The sequence below is a fragment of the Orbicella franksi genome, chromosome 2, assembly GCF_964199315.1.
Source record: "Orbicella franksi chromosome 2, jaOrbFran1.1, whole genome shotgun sequence".
Classification (NCBI taxonomy): Eukaryota; Metazoa; Cnidaria; class Anthozoa; order Scleractinia; family Merulinidae; genus Orbicella; species Orbicella franksi.
In genome coordinates, this window is record NC_138146.1 from 21,991,289 (window position 1) to 22,007,007 (window position 15,719).

Sequence of the window (15,719 nt, forward strand, 5' to 3'; positions counted from 1 at the left end):
TCCCATTAAAATAGTGCTCAATACACATATAGTGTAGAGCTGAGTATATGAGTAATAACGAAGAGGCAAGATTTGCTGTTACTCCGAGTTTCGTGCTTACGCACTCATCAGGATATATAATAATAGGATATAAATACTGTCTGATGAGTGCGTAAGCACGAAACTCGGAGTAACAGCAAATCTTGCCTCTTCGTTATTACTCATATTTATTTATTTATTTATTTATATATTTATTTATTTATTTATTTTATTTAGACGCTCGTTTCGTAACAGACGTCAACTGTCGGAAATGTGACATCAGAGGTTCGGGAGAAAGACTTGGTGACCCTGATAGCCCTCTCTCGCTCAACTTGAGGAAGAAATAATAATCCCGCGGTAGAGGCGGAGTTCTTGGTAAACTTCTTACAACAGCATGCTATCAACCGAGTGAAAGATTTCCCTCTCACACTCCTGAAGATGAACGGATTCAATGCACTGTTTAAATACATTAAAATGTTGCTGAAGATCACGATGTCTTTGAAGTACGCTTTCTCATCTCCTTGGGCAAAATCGTGCCAGATCCAAACTAAGTGCGTCGGTAGCATGCAAACAATAAAAGCCGCGACAGCCGTGATAAAAACCTTGGTAATTCTAAGCTTTTGCACTGTGCGCTTCTTGAGGTATTCCCTGTGCGATCTGTCTTTTCCCTCTAACATGTCGTCGAGGTTTTGAAGCTCCTTTCGCACTTTTCTGCCAGCCATGATATAAGACGTGGTGATCACCGCAATCGGTATGACGAAGAACACGGTAAAATTGGTAAGAGTGAAAACTTTGACGTGCCAAGACTCCGACCATTTTTCCAGGCAATTTTTCCCATCAAGTCTCAGTACAAGTGCGTACGGGATGATGACCAGGATAGGGGCGATCCACGAGACCAAGATGGCGATCTTGGTCGTCTTTGGAAGAACTCTTGGGCGTGCAAACGGTTCCATTACAACACGGCGGCGTTCCAAACTCATTGAGAGCAGCGTGATGACCGATACGGCCATGAGGACTGTCTGTAAGGGATACACAACGTAACACATGATTGACCCAAATGGAAATCCCCCTGCAAGACGTTCCGCCAAGTCAAATGGAACACTCACAGCGCACGTGGCCAGGTCCGTGAGTGCCAAGTTGAGAATGAGGTATTCACCGACCCTCGGATTGTTACGGCTCAGCAGCGTGTGAAAAATCATGCTGTTAGCTGCTATTCCAACGAAAGATAGAATAAAATACAGCATGATTTGGATGATCCTGGTAGCAGAGAACTGTGTCATGCTACTGCTTGCAGTGACGTTGTCGTTTTGGTTTGCGCCGAGTTCCTCCATCTTCAGTGACGTAATGTCAGTTATGTTGTCGACGATTTTTCTGTTTGCACAATGCATGAACAAACGTTATGGTGTAATACAGGTGTGTAAATTACTACTGTTTAAAATGTGTGAGTGGATGTTATCAATTGTTAACCAAAAAAGAGCATTCCTTATAGGCAACAATAAGAGGTTCTCGATCAGAGTGCTGTGGAAAATCACTTGATTGCCCCAATCTTTCTTGATATTGCCAAATGTCAAATTATGCTAAAAATAAGGCTTCTACAAAAAAAAAGCGAAAACAAATTCTACTTGCGGTCGTTAAGCCAGAATGCCATCGATATTACCCCAGGAAACGTCACCGGCAGGAAGGAAACCGAAATTGTTTCCCTTCTCATCTCTCAAACTAAGATGACAGCCGACTTACAACGATCTCTTTAAAGTTGTTTTGTTTAAGTGTTTGTCACACCTATTTGTCTTCAGTGGATAACTTTCCCCTGCAACATTAATTGAAGCTATATCTTGCTTGTGTCGTAATTGTACAGCCATTAATCACCAATGACAATGCCATGATACAAACTTAAAGGAAAAAATCGAAATCAAATCTGAAGGAACGCAAAGTATTCATTTCTGAAGAGGTTGCTGGATATCAGAAACCCGTTCCGACTAGTTAGAAAATGATAAAAAAAAAATCCAACAAATTTCTGTTATTTTTGCGCAACTATTTAATTCAATAATTTCCCTTGGCCTTGTCGTCATCACGGTCATCACGTCGGGAACATCACACTACAAATTACACTATGTGAAAATGATTCCTGATTTTGCTGTGAATATTTATTTAAATTGCCACTGAGCATTTTTTCTAACATGTTGTCAGTCAAATGATTTCATTCTCACCGACATCAGAGTCTGATTCGTTTACGATTCATCTATATTGTGGTCCTTTTTTGTTAAGTGAAGTTAAAAAAGCATGCAATGGAAAAGTACCGACTTCCATGTAATGTCAGATCTTCTTTTATTTCCGTATTCTTGTACCTTCCATTTGTTCGACGGTCAGCGATTTAAGTTCAGAATTTACATATGAGAATAAATTATCAGTGTAAATAAAACACTTGACTGCATTTTTTTTTCCTTTGGCTGTGAATGTTTTAATTTTTTAAGGCTGTCTGGACAATCAGTCCTACTTTAGTAGGAAATTTAAACGGACGATTGTAATGATACAACTGTACGATGTATTTTCTAAAGAAGAAAAAGGCGACTTTATAAGTGAGGATAACAAAATAAAAATATATCGCAACGGACAAACGGTACTGCAAACTCAAGCAACTAGGATAGATAAAGATGATTAGTTATAGATTCAAAGAACAACTTAAGGTAATTCCCCTGAAATAAAACTGTCAATAGATTTTTGTTCAAACTTTGTCCACTGAATATTTATCATATGAGAACTTTAATTATAAAATAAAAAGGGGGGGATGCCCATGCTCGTTAAGAACCAGTAAGGCATTGAAAATGTCCCATTGTAGCATTATTTAATGCTTATTACAAGAACGCATTCCAAGTTATTCAGTAAAATCTTTGTGAGCCCAGACTCACGAAAACACGCCTCAAACTACAGTCAATACTTGTGTCGAACACAAATAAACTCTTTAAGTTTGATTTTGACAGACAGCTGAATCCTTGATAAAATATTGGAACCAAATTGCTTGCCACGGCTATCAAAATGTAAATAGAGAAGACTACAGTGCAGCTGCTATTTTCCTTATTTCTTCAATTTTCAGCAATAGGAATCAGATCAGTCTTTTCTCACGAAAAGCTAATGATTAGTTGATTAAAACGACTAGGAAAAAAATTGGGGTGCCCGAGCTCGTTAGTGAGCTATAGCCATTTTTCAACTGACAGAACTCAATATCAAGGCAAATCCGCCATCTTTTCAATTTGCGCGCGCACGAGCGCGCGCTAATGACGCCATAAATTATGCGCAGTAAGAATGCGCAATGCAAATGTGAGGAATCACCTTAAAAGACAAGACACCATTTCCATGGGCGTAAAACTGGTTGAGAACTTTGAAAATTTGAAAATTTTCATGAGCACTTGATTTTTAATCTTTCCTTTGGGCCATCATAGTTAGCCTGAACTTTCGCAGACCGGGAAATTGAACTCTCTTCCTCTCCAAAAATGGTAACATTATTCTTCCTTGTTCAAATGGTCTTATATGAACTCAAAGGATAGTTGTTCAATACTCATTTGTAGGCGAAGATTGTTTCAAACGTCAGTCTAAGTCTCAATTTTTGTGGCGAAACTGCAAGTGAATTTGACGGCTTGATCGTTTTAATAAATCCTCTGATTTGCAATCTGCAAAAATATTTCATTCCCGTTTCACTTATTTTGCTAATAAAAGCGCGATATTACGAAAGCAAGGCAAGGTGAATGCAAAGTTTTCTGGTGCCAGGTAAAAGTGGAAACCATGGTGAAGCGACATTCGTACTGAAAGAAGAATTTTTGTGGTTTATAGAACGTACTGGCTACAGAAATACTTGAAAAAAGCTTCTCTAAGATAAATTGGCTCTTTCCGGCTCAGAATTAAGTTATGATGGCGATTTTAATGTAGAAGTAGACATAGCACTCACCTAATTTGATTTAAAATCTTTCAAACCTTCTGCCGATTGACTACACAGCAATCTGTTTTCCACAGCAAAATATTATTTTCTGAGTAGCGAATTTTCGATCTTCATTGCTTTCATCACCTGCTTTCTACGTACTTATGGCGTGAGTAATGGAGAGTGATCGATTGCATGTAGCTTTTCCATTGCAAAGTTTTATCTTCTAACAATAAAAAGATAGTTTATGACGGCTTTTAAGGCTAAAATGACCTCTTCAATGACTTCCTTTCATTACACTGCCAGAAATAACACCCTGATTCATTGGATGAAAAAAGTAAAACAAACATTTAGAGTAGTTTAAGTGTTGTTAATTGCCTGTATTCTTGCCGTATTACGATATGTTATCTGTCTTCGTTCATTTTTTGGCCAAAATCTAGTGCATTTAACCACCAGTTGAGTAAATACGATTACTTAGAGCCGTCAGTAAGGTTGCAAGTGTCAAACCTGCCACGCCCTTTTTGATAATTTTGCGTACGATTTCAAACAGGCGAACTCGATAACAAGAATTTCTCTCTAACACTGAGAGTGGGCAATGCTTTCCTTCAGTTTATTACATGTAAAATAGGTCAATGTGTGATGTTATTGTTATCTGTGTGAGCAAAGCTACTGTTGCCGATTACGTAAGAAGGCGTATCTTTTTTATGACTCAAAGAACGTGTAAACTAACAAGTAAAGACAGTTGTCTCTTCTTAAAGCTTTATCGTCCGTATTTCCTTCATTCCCCAGCTAAGGTAGCGCTGACTCGTTACTAACACGAGCGCTGGGAATAGCTTTTTCAAATTTGCGCCACGTTGTCGATAAAAATACACGCCCTTAATGGAACAAAGTCACGTGTTACTGTTGCGCTTTTTTGAAGACACGTGTAAAAACCGTTTATGAACAAAAGATATTTGACAATCATTGTTCTGCGCAAACGCACTTGTGTTAGTACTTTGGTCAGAAATACCATGTAGGCAAATAGTATAGTGAAGTAACTAGCCCGAACTCCTAAGACACAATACGAGTTTAGTTAAAATCCCATCGAAAACGCAAGCGTTTACTTTTGTCTCTGATTGTCAATTTTTTAACTTATTTAAACGTATCTCGTCAAGCTAGTGTGGACAGGATATGGAGTCGATAAGTGCTGTGCAAGTGATTGCGTAAAAGGGTCTACGTGTGACCCGGGCATGTGTTCTCATTCTTCAAAGTTGATTTCACTTCACTAGCAGTTTTGTCATCGGGAAATACGGGAAATACCAGTTCTGGGACTCGGAATATACTAGGCTTTATAGGGCTTTGCTTTCGCCGACATCCTGTTGCGATAGACAAGGAAACAAATCATGTTTGTGGTTTGCAGATCTTTGATCAAAGGGAATGATAGGTAAGCAACACAAGCAGGGCTTTATCACCCGCTTTATTTTGCGACCTCATCATGTTGGGTGTCCATCGGTTGAATTCGAATTTGAAAACTCAGAGAAACAATTCGATTCTTTCTATTGAGCTCATTGATAAACACTTAGCTACTCACGGGTTTACTTGCATTGTGTACTCCATGCATTGAGCACTCCATGTACCGGAGCAAAGCCGCTTACAGTTGTACTTTTTATCGAAACTTTATAGGGTGCAGACATAGGAAGCATTAAATTTTTTTCAAGTCATTGACGATGACCCCCCGCCCCTTTTTTTTGTGTTCAACTTCACTCCGGACCCACCCCTCCCTTTTTTATTGTATCCGCCACGCGATATGATTATGATAGTGGTTAGTTTTGGTTTAATTAATAAAGGTGACTGGTTATTACGCCCGGAAAAATTCAAAGGACGGAACAAAGACGACAAGATTTATGTTGGAAAGAACACGACCGTGAACAATTGTTTGTTTTGCGCCCATAGGCTATTCATGAATTGTGGAACTAAAGGTTTCTATTGGTTGGTTCCTTAGTTTGAAGTAAACAACTATTGTGTTCTGTGCACTGCGAAGGCCAAAAAAGCGAACAAAAACATACAACAAAGAACTTTGTTGGGCTTCATAACCATTCCCCTCTAATGGCTCTATTAGCGATGGCCAGGACTCTGACCTGGTCTTATAAATGCATGGTGTGACCGTCATTGCTAAAAGCTGGATAATTGGATAATGTAATTCAAGAGGTTTTCATTCGCGCAGCCATCATGGTATATGAGCAAAAGTACCAGACTCACAAATATGTTATAAGGGTACGCGTAATTTTGTGGGTCGTTTTTATTTTTAGTTTAGTTTAGTTTTCTATATTTTGGGGGCGTTTTTAATAGAACAATCATTCCACTCGCGCTTGTTGGATATATATGGGTTATTGACCAAGTGTGAGGTCAAGATGGCTGGATATCGGTCAAGTTTTTTTTTGCGTGTTCATGGACCGAGACGGAGTCGAGGTCCTTAAACTCGCAAAAAAAAGAACGAGGCCAATATCCAGCCATCTTGACCGAACAAGCTCGGTCAATAAAGGATTTATTACATGGTTTTCGGGGCAATTTTTCTTACGGGGCATGGCAGGTAGTCCCGAGCGGGGAAGATAGCTCCATCTTGCCCGCTCGGGTAGCCAATCACAGCGCAGGATTTGATTCATCTTGCCCGCTCACGGAGCTAGCCATATAATAACAGATGATAATAGCCAAGTCGGCGCTATGCGCCTCGTTGGTTATCTATCATCTCTTATAATCCATCAAATATTTCGCTCGCGCGCGATTGCTCTAAACGCGTCACGTGACCGAATATTCCCCAGCTAAAACTGGGGAATATCCGAGAATATTCCCCAATTTTCAAAACTGCGCGTGTTGCGAAAATATGCTAGGATATTTGTCCTTGGACATAATCTGTTCCTCGAAGCTCAAGCTCGCGGTTTCCCTCGAGCTACGCCCTCGGAAAACTGTTCGCTTCTCGGAACAGATCATGTCCGCGGACAAATATCTTAGCATATTTTCGCGCCAAATGGAGGCTATTGTTTATGTATAGAGAATACCATGCCACATACATACCACTTGGGTATTTTACATCAAACATTTTAATAAAAGAAACCTAACATTTAAATTTTTTATGGAAGAGAAATTTTGTAGTCTATATACAGCAGTCAGAACAGATATCCATGGTTTGACTTTTAAAAATCACAATGCTATAGTATTATAATTAATATTGATATGAAACAACTGTTCCTTAATTTGGAAGGAGAGAATAACTTTATATTTTGCTAATACTTCACTTTGAATTCAGCTTAAACCTTTACATAGCACAGCTCATAAACCACATATTGGAAAACATTGCTGCCGGTCAAATAAACAATGGTTAAATGGATCCAGCTACATTTTCGTACGAACGTATTCACACTATGTGGGATTTGCTTAAATAACTTAGTCCAAGGCTAACATCAATGTACTTTACATGTTCTGAATAGCCCCAAATCCAACATCAAGATGTAGTTGACTGCGTTTACACACTATAAATTACTGTGTGGTTACAGGGAATGATTAATAATATTATTAAATATCTACTGTTCAAATCCCCTAAAACTTGCTATTGAAAAAAAAATTAAATTTCCTTGTAAGTAGTTTCAACGTCTGGCCAGTTAACATCAGTTTGCTTTCATCACTCTTTAATTTTTCTGAATGCAATTCATTATTAGGCATCCGTGGTAACCTATTTTTGTATATGAATGTACTAATATATAAATTCAAAGAGATGGTAATTTCAGTCACACTGAAGATGATGTCTGCAGAAACATGGTTGTAAATTTAAGTGTCTTATTTCTCAAATTGTAATTTAAGGCAAACTCACATTCTGATTGACCAACTAACAAAACAAGGCATTATATGATTTCAAATGGCTTTCAGGTGCAAAGTTGAGGTATAAACAGCAATTCAGAGAAAGAGAGAGAGAACAGAAAAAGCAATTGTTTTAAAATACGTGTCATTGAAATTTCATAATGGAATTCTCTGATCCAGCATTGAATCAATTTGAGCTGCAGAGTTGTAAAACATAACAGTGGGGCTATTGAAATAATCCATAATTCCATTCATATCTTAACCTTCATGCATTCCTATAGCCAATGCATTTACTCTTCACGCTTTCCTCTTCACACTTTCCTCCTGATATTAGACTAAAACTTGTCCAGCCAGGAAATAATCAGTCATGCCTATTTCCACACAGCACTGTAATAACATTGTTGCTGTAACATCTTGATAACACAGTTGCAGATATTACATTCTACTTTACAGCAACTGATGAAATTCTTACATTTACAATGAATTCTTTCTGCAAGTGTCTAACATTATCCTCTCTTGGTTAGAGGGAGTATATTAAATATTTCAACGGTTTAAACAGTGGATAATTATTAATGAGTCCTTGTAAATTCTTCTCGTAACCATTGTGAGTCTTTGTAAAATCTTGGGTCTCCCAGCCGTAGAGCTGTTCTTTTGTAGAAGTAGTAATACAAAACAGCTCCTAAAATAAGTGAGCAGCAGTTAAAGACTAATGCGACTGCAATTGTTTTTCTTGGGGTGTTAACACACAAATTTTACACTTCCTTGTTTTTCAGGTATGAGTATATTTTGTTCTTTTTTAAAAATTTCAGGACGCTAAGGGCCAGATGCTTAAAAATATTTTAAAGGAGCTCAGTCACGGTATTTTGAGTTATTTTGGCCACATACAAAATTACCTTTAAATGGTAGGAAACCTGAAAATAACAGTTTAATAAGATAGAAAAACACCAAAGAGATAATGATAAACCATAAAGGAACAAGGATGGCTAAGGATGGAGAAGATTAACACGGATTACAAATGACAAATTTGAAAAATTGAGGCTAAACTTTTCAATATGCGCAAACCGCGACTGAGCTCCTTTAAGTTAGGTAGGTGATTTAATTCTGATGAGTGCTTAATCAAGGAAACTCTGACAGTTATCTTAAAATTTCTTTGGGCATGATTGATCCATAACTTAAGGTGACAACATAATAATAACAATAACAATAACAATAACAATAACAATAACAATAACAATAACAATAACAATAACAATAACAATAACAATAACAATAACAACAACAATAATAATAATAATAATAATAATTATAATCATATAATTTTATATGGCGCATGCTTCTGAACATCCAGCAGCACTGGATGTTCAGAAGCATGCGCATTAATGCATGTAAAAATTTAGCTGCACCAAGTTAGTTACCATAGGGACTAAAACCATCCTATAAAAAAGTTACAGTTGTGAACAACAACTTGAGAAAATTTAATTTATAAAATACAGTGGAATCCTGATCTTTCAAACCTCCAAGGGAAACTAAAATTGGTTCAAGAAAATTGGAGTTTGAGAAATCAGGAGTAAAATTACAGTGATCGACTGAGGGGAGGGAACGACTTTTGGTTAGAGTTATTGGGAGGTTCAAAAAATTGAGGGTTTGAGAAATCAGGATTCCACTGTAATAGAAAATAGTGCATAGAACTCACCAACTCGTTGAAAAACAAAGAGTGCTTGGAAAGCTTCATTCCAAACAAACCTTCGAGGATCACCCCATTTTAAAGTCTAAATAAGCAAGACAAACAAAAGATCTAAGTGAATGAGAGTAATTTTTACATGTAATGCTCTGTATGTTTCCCAAGCGTTGATACAGAATTACTCCACTGTTAACTCCTCAGAGCTAACATTATTTACAGTTCTAAGTCTGACACACAGTAATCTAGAATTTATATATTTCAAACGTGAAGTTGAAGCGACTGAAAGAAGAAATTTTCAAAGAATTATTCAAAGGTTTGTAATGTTTTGTTAGATAGACTTTGCTTCCACATACCACTGATAGTACCCCACTTTGATTAAGCACTAATAGACTGTTCACAGCCTCTCTATTTATGCACACCAAAGAAAAAGCGAGCGAAGCCAGCGCAAAGCACGGCGGGGTGGGGAAGAAGAATAGCGAAGCAAGCAAGAAGAATAGAGAGGCTGTAGACATCTTTGGTAAAAGGTGGACTTATTAGGCTCCTCCCCCTGTTATCGCCTTGTTACTAACAGCTCCACCCTTTGATCAATTAACGAAATCGGACCAATTAAATTTGAGCGGTAAATTGCTTGTTTAATTGATCACAAGTATCAGTTTGCAAACAACATCACATGTGTGTTCGTGTGTCGAGGATATCGTCTCAGACAATTTCTTCAACTCCAAGAAAAGCTGCTAAAAGTAGGAGAAAGCCCAAATCAAGCACTCTTTCCTATTTTTGTAGGATATCTGCGTGGACTATATTCCGAAGGTGTTACACGGTGTGGCACTCGTCAACTACAATGAGCGTGACACAATTATTAGTGGAGAATCTTCAGTCTATAACATATTTTGGAATTTTGTATCCAAAAGTCCTCTGCTGTCTTCCGAAAACAAGCTTGTATTTCTCTTTGCCAATCAGCAGAAGCATGTCCTCCTTTGTCTCCTTTGTTGACAAAACGACGGAAGGAATCCTAAGCTCTTTCAACTCTCCTGATTTGTTTCAACATTTGCACAAAAATCAGCAAAATTGCAACAAAGTCTTCCGACCAAAGAAGGTGAACAGCAGCCTCTATCATTCTGTCCATCCTTGAGCAAAGAAACGCTGAAATTTCTCTTAACAGGATTCTATTTTAAAAACAACCGCTCTATTACAAATCACAGCACGTGTCAGTGATGACAACTGCTGCAAGCCGCAAAACACACCTGGATGCAATCATGATCAGCCATCGTCAAGGTGATGACACTTTTGTCACCTCTCAACCAATGGGAATTTTTCGTTTCTGGAGAAACGGGGAATTCACTTTTTTCCAAAGATGTCTACAGCCCCTCTATTTTCCTAGGTCCCCACCCCCTACCCAGTCAAGTCTTCCATTTTGCGCTGGCGTCCAGTTCTCTCATGATTCTATCTGCAAGTACGATCAAATAGAAATATGAGAAAATAGAGGGCTGTGAACAGTCTAAAGCACTAATGGTACCAAGTATATAATTTTTTTCAATTTGAATTGATAATGATTTACCTTTAAGAAGAAATTACAAAGTCAAAAACATGCTCTGAATTTTTAGGTCAGACATTGACAAGTAATTAAAAATTGTACAGTATAATATTTAATTAGTCACGGAGCCACATCAGCACCCAGCTGGTTTAAATGTGGGTCCAGTCCTCTATCCAGGTCAAAATGAAAATAAGCGCCAAAAGAAAATTAACACCTCATCCGGAATAAGAACCCTGCCTTGGATTGAGCTTCCCAATGCAACGCTGTAGGTATGGATTGCATCTTCTCAAACGCATTTAAAAATTCATCAAGATCAAACAAAGGGAATCATAACCATGGTCATCATGGTGTTTGGATACTTGATCTGATGATTAGCATATTAGATTTTTGCAATTTTATTTCTCTGTTTTCTCCTTGCATTTTAGCTTTGATTGAGAAGATATATCAAACATTCGAGACGGTGTTTCACCACATTTTCAAACAACTCGAAGTTCATGAAAAATAGTCTTCTGTGCATCCTATTTTCAACCTCTCTCATGTTGTTTGGAAATGCAGTAAAAAGCATACTGGAGAAACAGCCCAACCCGTTAACATCCAATTATAGGAACATTCTAACAATACTAGATCGACACTTTCTGCTGTTGGAGAACACCTTGAGGACACAGTCCACAAGTTGGAAGAGAGTTCCAAGTTACAACGCTTTGATTTGCTCTGGTACTGCTTTGATTTGCTCCAGTTCCAAAACATTCCTGCAAGACGTCACATGTATCTCGAATGTTGACAACATGTTGTCAACACTCCTAACATAAGCCAATCATATTTTTGCCTTGTGAGAGCAACGCATAATTCAAACTCTTGGTCTTAAGCGGTAGTCCCTCCTTCCGCATGCTCCTCGCCTCCAGGATTTCACACGGCCATTGTTTTCTCGCAGTTTTCTTTCGCATCACATACAACGGACTAAGCGAAAGAGGGACTACTCGTACATGTAGTCTACCCAAGCTCACGTGACAAACAGATCTCCACCATACTCACTTGAGAAAGATGCTGTGACAGTGTCAAAAGCTTTTGATTGCTAAAACATTGACTCTGCTTTGGTATCTCATTTCTTATTTTAATAAAGATTACAGTCTCTTGTGTTTGGTATATTACATAATGCTGATGAATAAGCCTTACAGTAGTTTAACACAAAAAAGGGCACTTACCATGGTCCATACATGAAGGCCCACAGATAATGCTAGGTACAATACCGAGATAATTATGGTTGTCTTGAACTTTCTGATTAAGAGGGACACCAATCCAGCTTGAAAAATGTACGTGTTGAAAAACACCAAGAATACCACAATGATAGCAAAGATAATGCACAAGTCTTGAATTCTGTCAGGAAGCAAAAATACAGCATCACTCAGATCTCATATCACCTGCAGTACTCATGAAACACATAAGAAATGAATTTAATTCAGTGACTGAAGATACAGTCATGTAAATTGGTTAATTGAAGTTTCTCAAAATAAGGAAAACAAATACATGGCTGTCCTCAAAATATTCCACAATCAAATAAACTGAGTTTACCAGTAAAACAACAACTAAGGAATTTTGGTTATTTTTAACACTATGATTGCTCTAATTCCTTGTTTGCAGGTCCTTTTTTACACTAATCACTTAATGGTAGAGTCAAACATAACAGTCTGTCACAGTTAAGCTATCAAATCTTAGTGGTAAGCTCAAGTATAATTTATGTGACAGTACTTTGTCAAGAGTGAATAAAAGAACTGTGGGTGCATTGAAAACCAAATTTTCTGAGATTACATGTAAAATCAGGCTCGATTTCCGTTCCTTCACTGATCGGCGGGATTGACGGCTGGTAATCAAGCCTTATGTAAAATTGACTATGATATCACTGACAACATGCCAACACCCATTGCAGACTGAGATAGACCCTAAAACTGGATAATCATTGTCACCATCCTTTATAGTCTAGAATGCGGTAGTATTATCTTCTGAGGTATGTGGACTTGAAAAACATTTTTAAGTAAAAGAAAACAGTTGTATTGTTTAATGCGGTGTTCCTTTTTGATTCTGAGTGCAATTCAAGCAAAACAACTGTCGAAACATGACATTGTGTGGCCATAAATAATATACATACTTGTACAGATTTAGAGCTCATCAATAAGTTTAACTCCAAAAACATTAATTAAGCTAAGCACCCTGCCCTGTCAAAATGATACCGAAAATACCCATAATACCAAAAGTTGTTGGATTATACTCTGAATTTGGAATTCCTTTTGTTATTATCTTATATGTGTTATATGTCATGTCTCCTCTGAAAATATGTCCCTTTAAGTTTTCAACAAATATACTGCCGATATGCCTACCATACAGTTTTTCAAAAAGCTTAAGTTAACTTAAAAATATCTGTGCAAGTATCAGATTACATGTTACACGAACACAAATAACATACAATAGCACTAAAATAACTAAAAAGGAAGGTATGTTTTGCACGATCAGGAAGTAGCGGTAGAAAAAAACAGTAGAAGAGAAGACAAGTATAACGGTCTTGTTGTTTTAAATCAATTAGAGAAGGATATAGATCAAAAGTGTTCAAAACACAGGACATTTTTGCACGTTCTACAAAGCCAAATAAAGAAAGAATCTTAAAACCTTAATCCACCTAAGATTAGAACACACCTCAAAACTGTAAAACCCTACAAAGAAGTTATAGACACAACTGATCGCAAAGTCATAGACGAACCCGTGAATTTCCCAGCTGTGACAAATTATAAACAATGTAGCCATTCAATCGACTGCGATGTTATCCCGTGCACGAGATTCCACTTGTTCTCATACTTTTCTCACCAGAGTTTTTTAAAAAATCTTCATTTCTTGTCTTATGTACCTATATTAACGTTACACCGATGCGATTTCAACGACTTACCAATTGTAAGAAGTCGTTGAGGTCAAAAATATGTCGCAAATGAACTCAACAAAAATTAGCGTGGGCATATTGACTCTTTTGCGGTATTCAAAAATGCCATAAGTTATGACTCATTCGGCCTGATCTGTGGAGGTGAAATATTTACTCAGAACTACAGACAAAGATTATAAATTCGAGAAACGTGTGGAAAATCTGATAACATTGGCAAGTTGACCACGATATCTCTTGCAGTCCAACTCGGTTACTAAACAACCGAATGTGGTTTTGTTGCTCCACCATACGAGCTAGGAAATGACTTAAAAAGAACCGCTTACCTTCTTCGAAATGATATCGAAATATTCTAATCTGAATAAATAGTTCACTTAAGAACAATAAAGGCAATCATCGAGTCGAGAGTGAAAACATTTTTTCGAATCGGAAATGCCCGCGTAAACACCCATGGAGATAAAATACTTAGTAATAAAAAATTTACTCACATGTACAATACGAGAAGAACGACATCGGCAGTACGGAACAGCTCTCCAAAAGAATTGATGAACAAATCAACGAAAAGGAACAAGAGCTGCAGATAAACCACCAAACAAAATCGTGAAGCTCTCATCGTCAACCATGTTTGTTTGACAAAATTGAATGAATCCGCTGACAGAAGCTGTCTTAACGAACTGGAAACTAGTGGCGCGAAACGCCTTGCAGAAAACAAACATTTGGAAGGAATATAATGCTAAAGTAACAACCCAATAACAAATAACTTCAATCTCTGTTATTGCGACCTTCAAAACTTCCGTGGAAGCAACAGTTTTCTAGCTTATGTTATGCAGTTGTTCCTAGGCGTCAAACACGCGAGAAGATGGCATCGCTGCAAAAATTTGGCCCTCGCCTCAAACAGGATGAGAACAACATCACTAAAAGATTTCAAGATAGGCATAAAGAAAATGAACTTTTACTATTTTAGCGATCTAATTACGTCTATTGTAAATTTCTCTCTCTCGAAGATATTAGCTCAATAGATCTACTCTGATAATTCAAGTGGAAATAAAGTGTATGTATATATCGCTTACGTTTTTTGCCATTAATACAATTAAACACATGGACAAATTTCACGCAAACGCATGTAACAGAAAGGCAAAGTGCATTTCATTTCCGTCTTTTTTATGGACGGAGGTAGAATTAGACTACATAATTGTAACACTAGTAACATAATAACTCTATGACGTCAACGTAATTGAATTTTTTTTAGTTTTAGATGGCATTATTGATGGCTGTATGGAGACTGTACAACATGCCATGTTAGATTCAGAAAGCAGTGAAGTACAAGCTTCTCCGACCGTTTTGTCCTCAGATCTTTTCTCACCAGGAGTAGCCACAAGAATTACTTTTCCTTCTGTGAGGTAGGTTGAACTAACTAGGACTATGTAGGAAACGTTCCAGTGCACGCGGATAAGACGGATAAAACTGTTCGCGCACGCTATCCATGGTGTTAAAATGGCTTGCAGCAATCCTGTAAGTTTTTCTTCCGACATTTTGCTCGAATACACTCAGAATCTTCAGGTTTTCGTCAAACTTAAGTAGCAAGGGAAAATTCCATCGGATTATCTTCTTTCTCAACTGAAAATAAAGGATAATATTTGACAGTGAAGTAGACGCTATGTAAAATTCATTAAGAATTCTCGTGATGATTTTTTTTTAAACTTTAGGCGGGGGGGGGGGGGAGGGGGGGAAACGCATATTCAAGAGGAACCATTGGCTATTAAACTTTCATTTTTGTTGTAAAAGTTAAGTGACCAAGGTATCACGGCAAATGGATGAGATACATGAA

The 15,719-nt window shown here is 37.5% G+C and overlaps 2 protein-coding genes across 2 annotated transcripts; both read right to left on the reverse strand.

Annotated features, from left to right (window-relative positions):
- Window positions 1-233: 233 nt before the first annotated feature.
- On the reverse strand, window positions 234-1,406 carry LOC145468858 (bombesin receptor subtype-3-like). Its single transcript, XM_081452553.1, has one exon. The coding sequence runs from the start codon at window positions 1,404-1,406 to the stop codon at window positions 252-254; it is 1,155 nt and encodes a 384-aa protein (XP_081308679.1). The 3' UTR covers window positions 234-251.
- A 5,576-nt stretch (window positions 1,407-6,982) lies between these two features.
- Window positions 6,983-14,538, reverse strand: LOC145478663 (transmembrane protein 138-like). The gene is made up of 4 exons (XM_081456758.1): window positions 14,380-14,538; window positions 12,174-12,345; window positions 9,453-9,528; window positions 6,983-8,438 (listed from the first exon to the last, which is right to left on the reverse strand). The coding sequence occupies exons 1-4, from the start codon at window positions 14,502-14,504 to the stop codon at window positions 8,329-8,331; spliced, it is 483 nt and encodes a 160-aa protein (XP_081312884.1). The 5' UTR covers window positions 14,505-14,538; the 3' UTR covers window positions 6,983-8,328.
- Window positions 14,539-15,719: the final 1,181 nt, after the last annotated feature.

Excerpts from the sequence above, each read along its gene's own strand:
- LOC145478663 (XM_081456758.1), bottom strand. The coding sequence starts at position 14,504 with ATGAGAGCTTCACGATTTTGTTTGGTGGTTTATCTGCAGCTCTTGTTC. Across the intron at positions 12,346-14,379 it reads GTTCTTCTCGTATTGTACAT|AATTCAAGACTTGTGCATTA; the intron begins GTGAGTAAATTT and ends GCTTCCTGACAG. Across the intron at positions 8,439-9,452 it reads CTTTGTTTTTCAACGAGTTG|GAGCTGTTTTGTATTACTAC; the intron begins GTGAGTTCTATG and ends CACTTATTTTAG.
- LOC145468858 (XM_081452553.1), bottom strand. The coding sequence starts at position 1,406 with ATGCATTGTGCAAACAGAAAAATCGTCGACAACATAACTGACATTACG.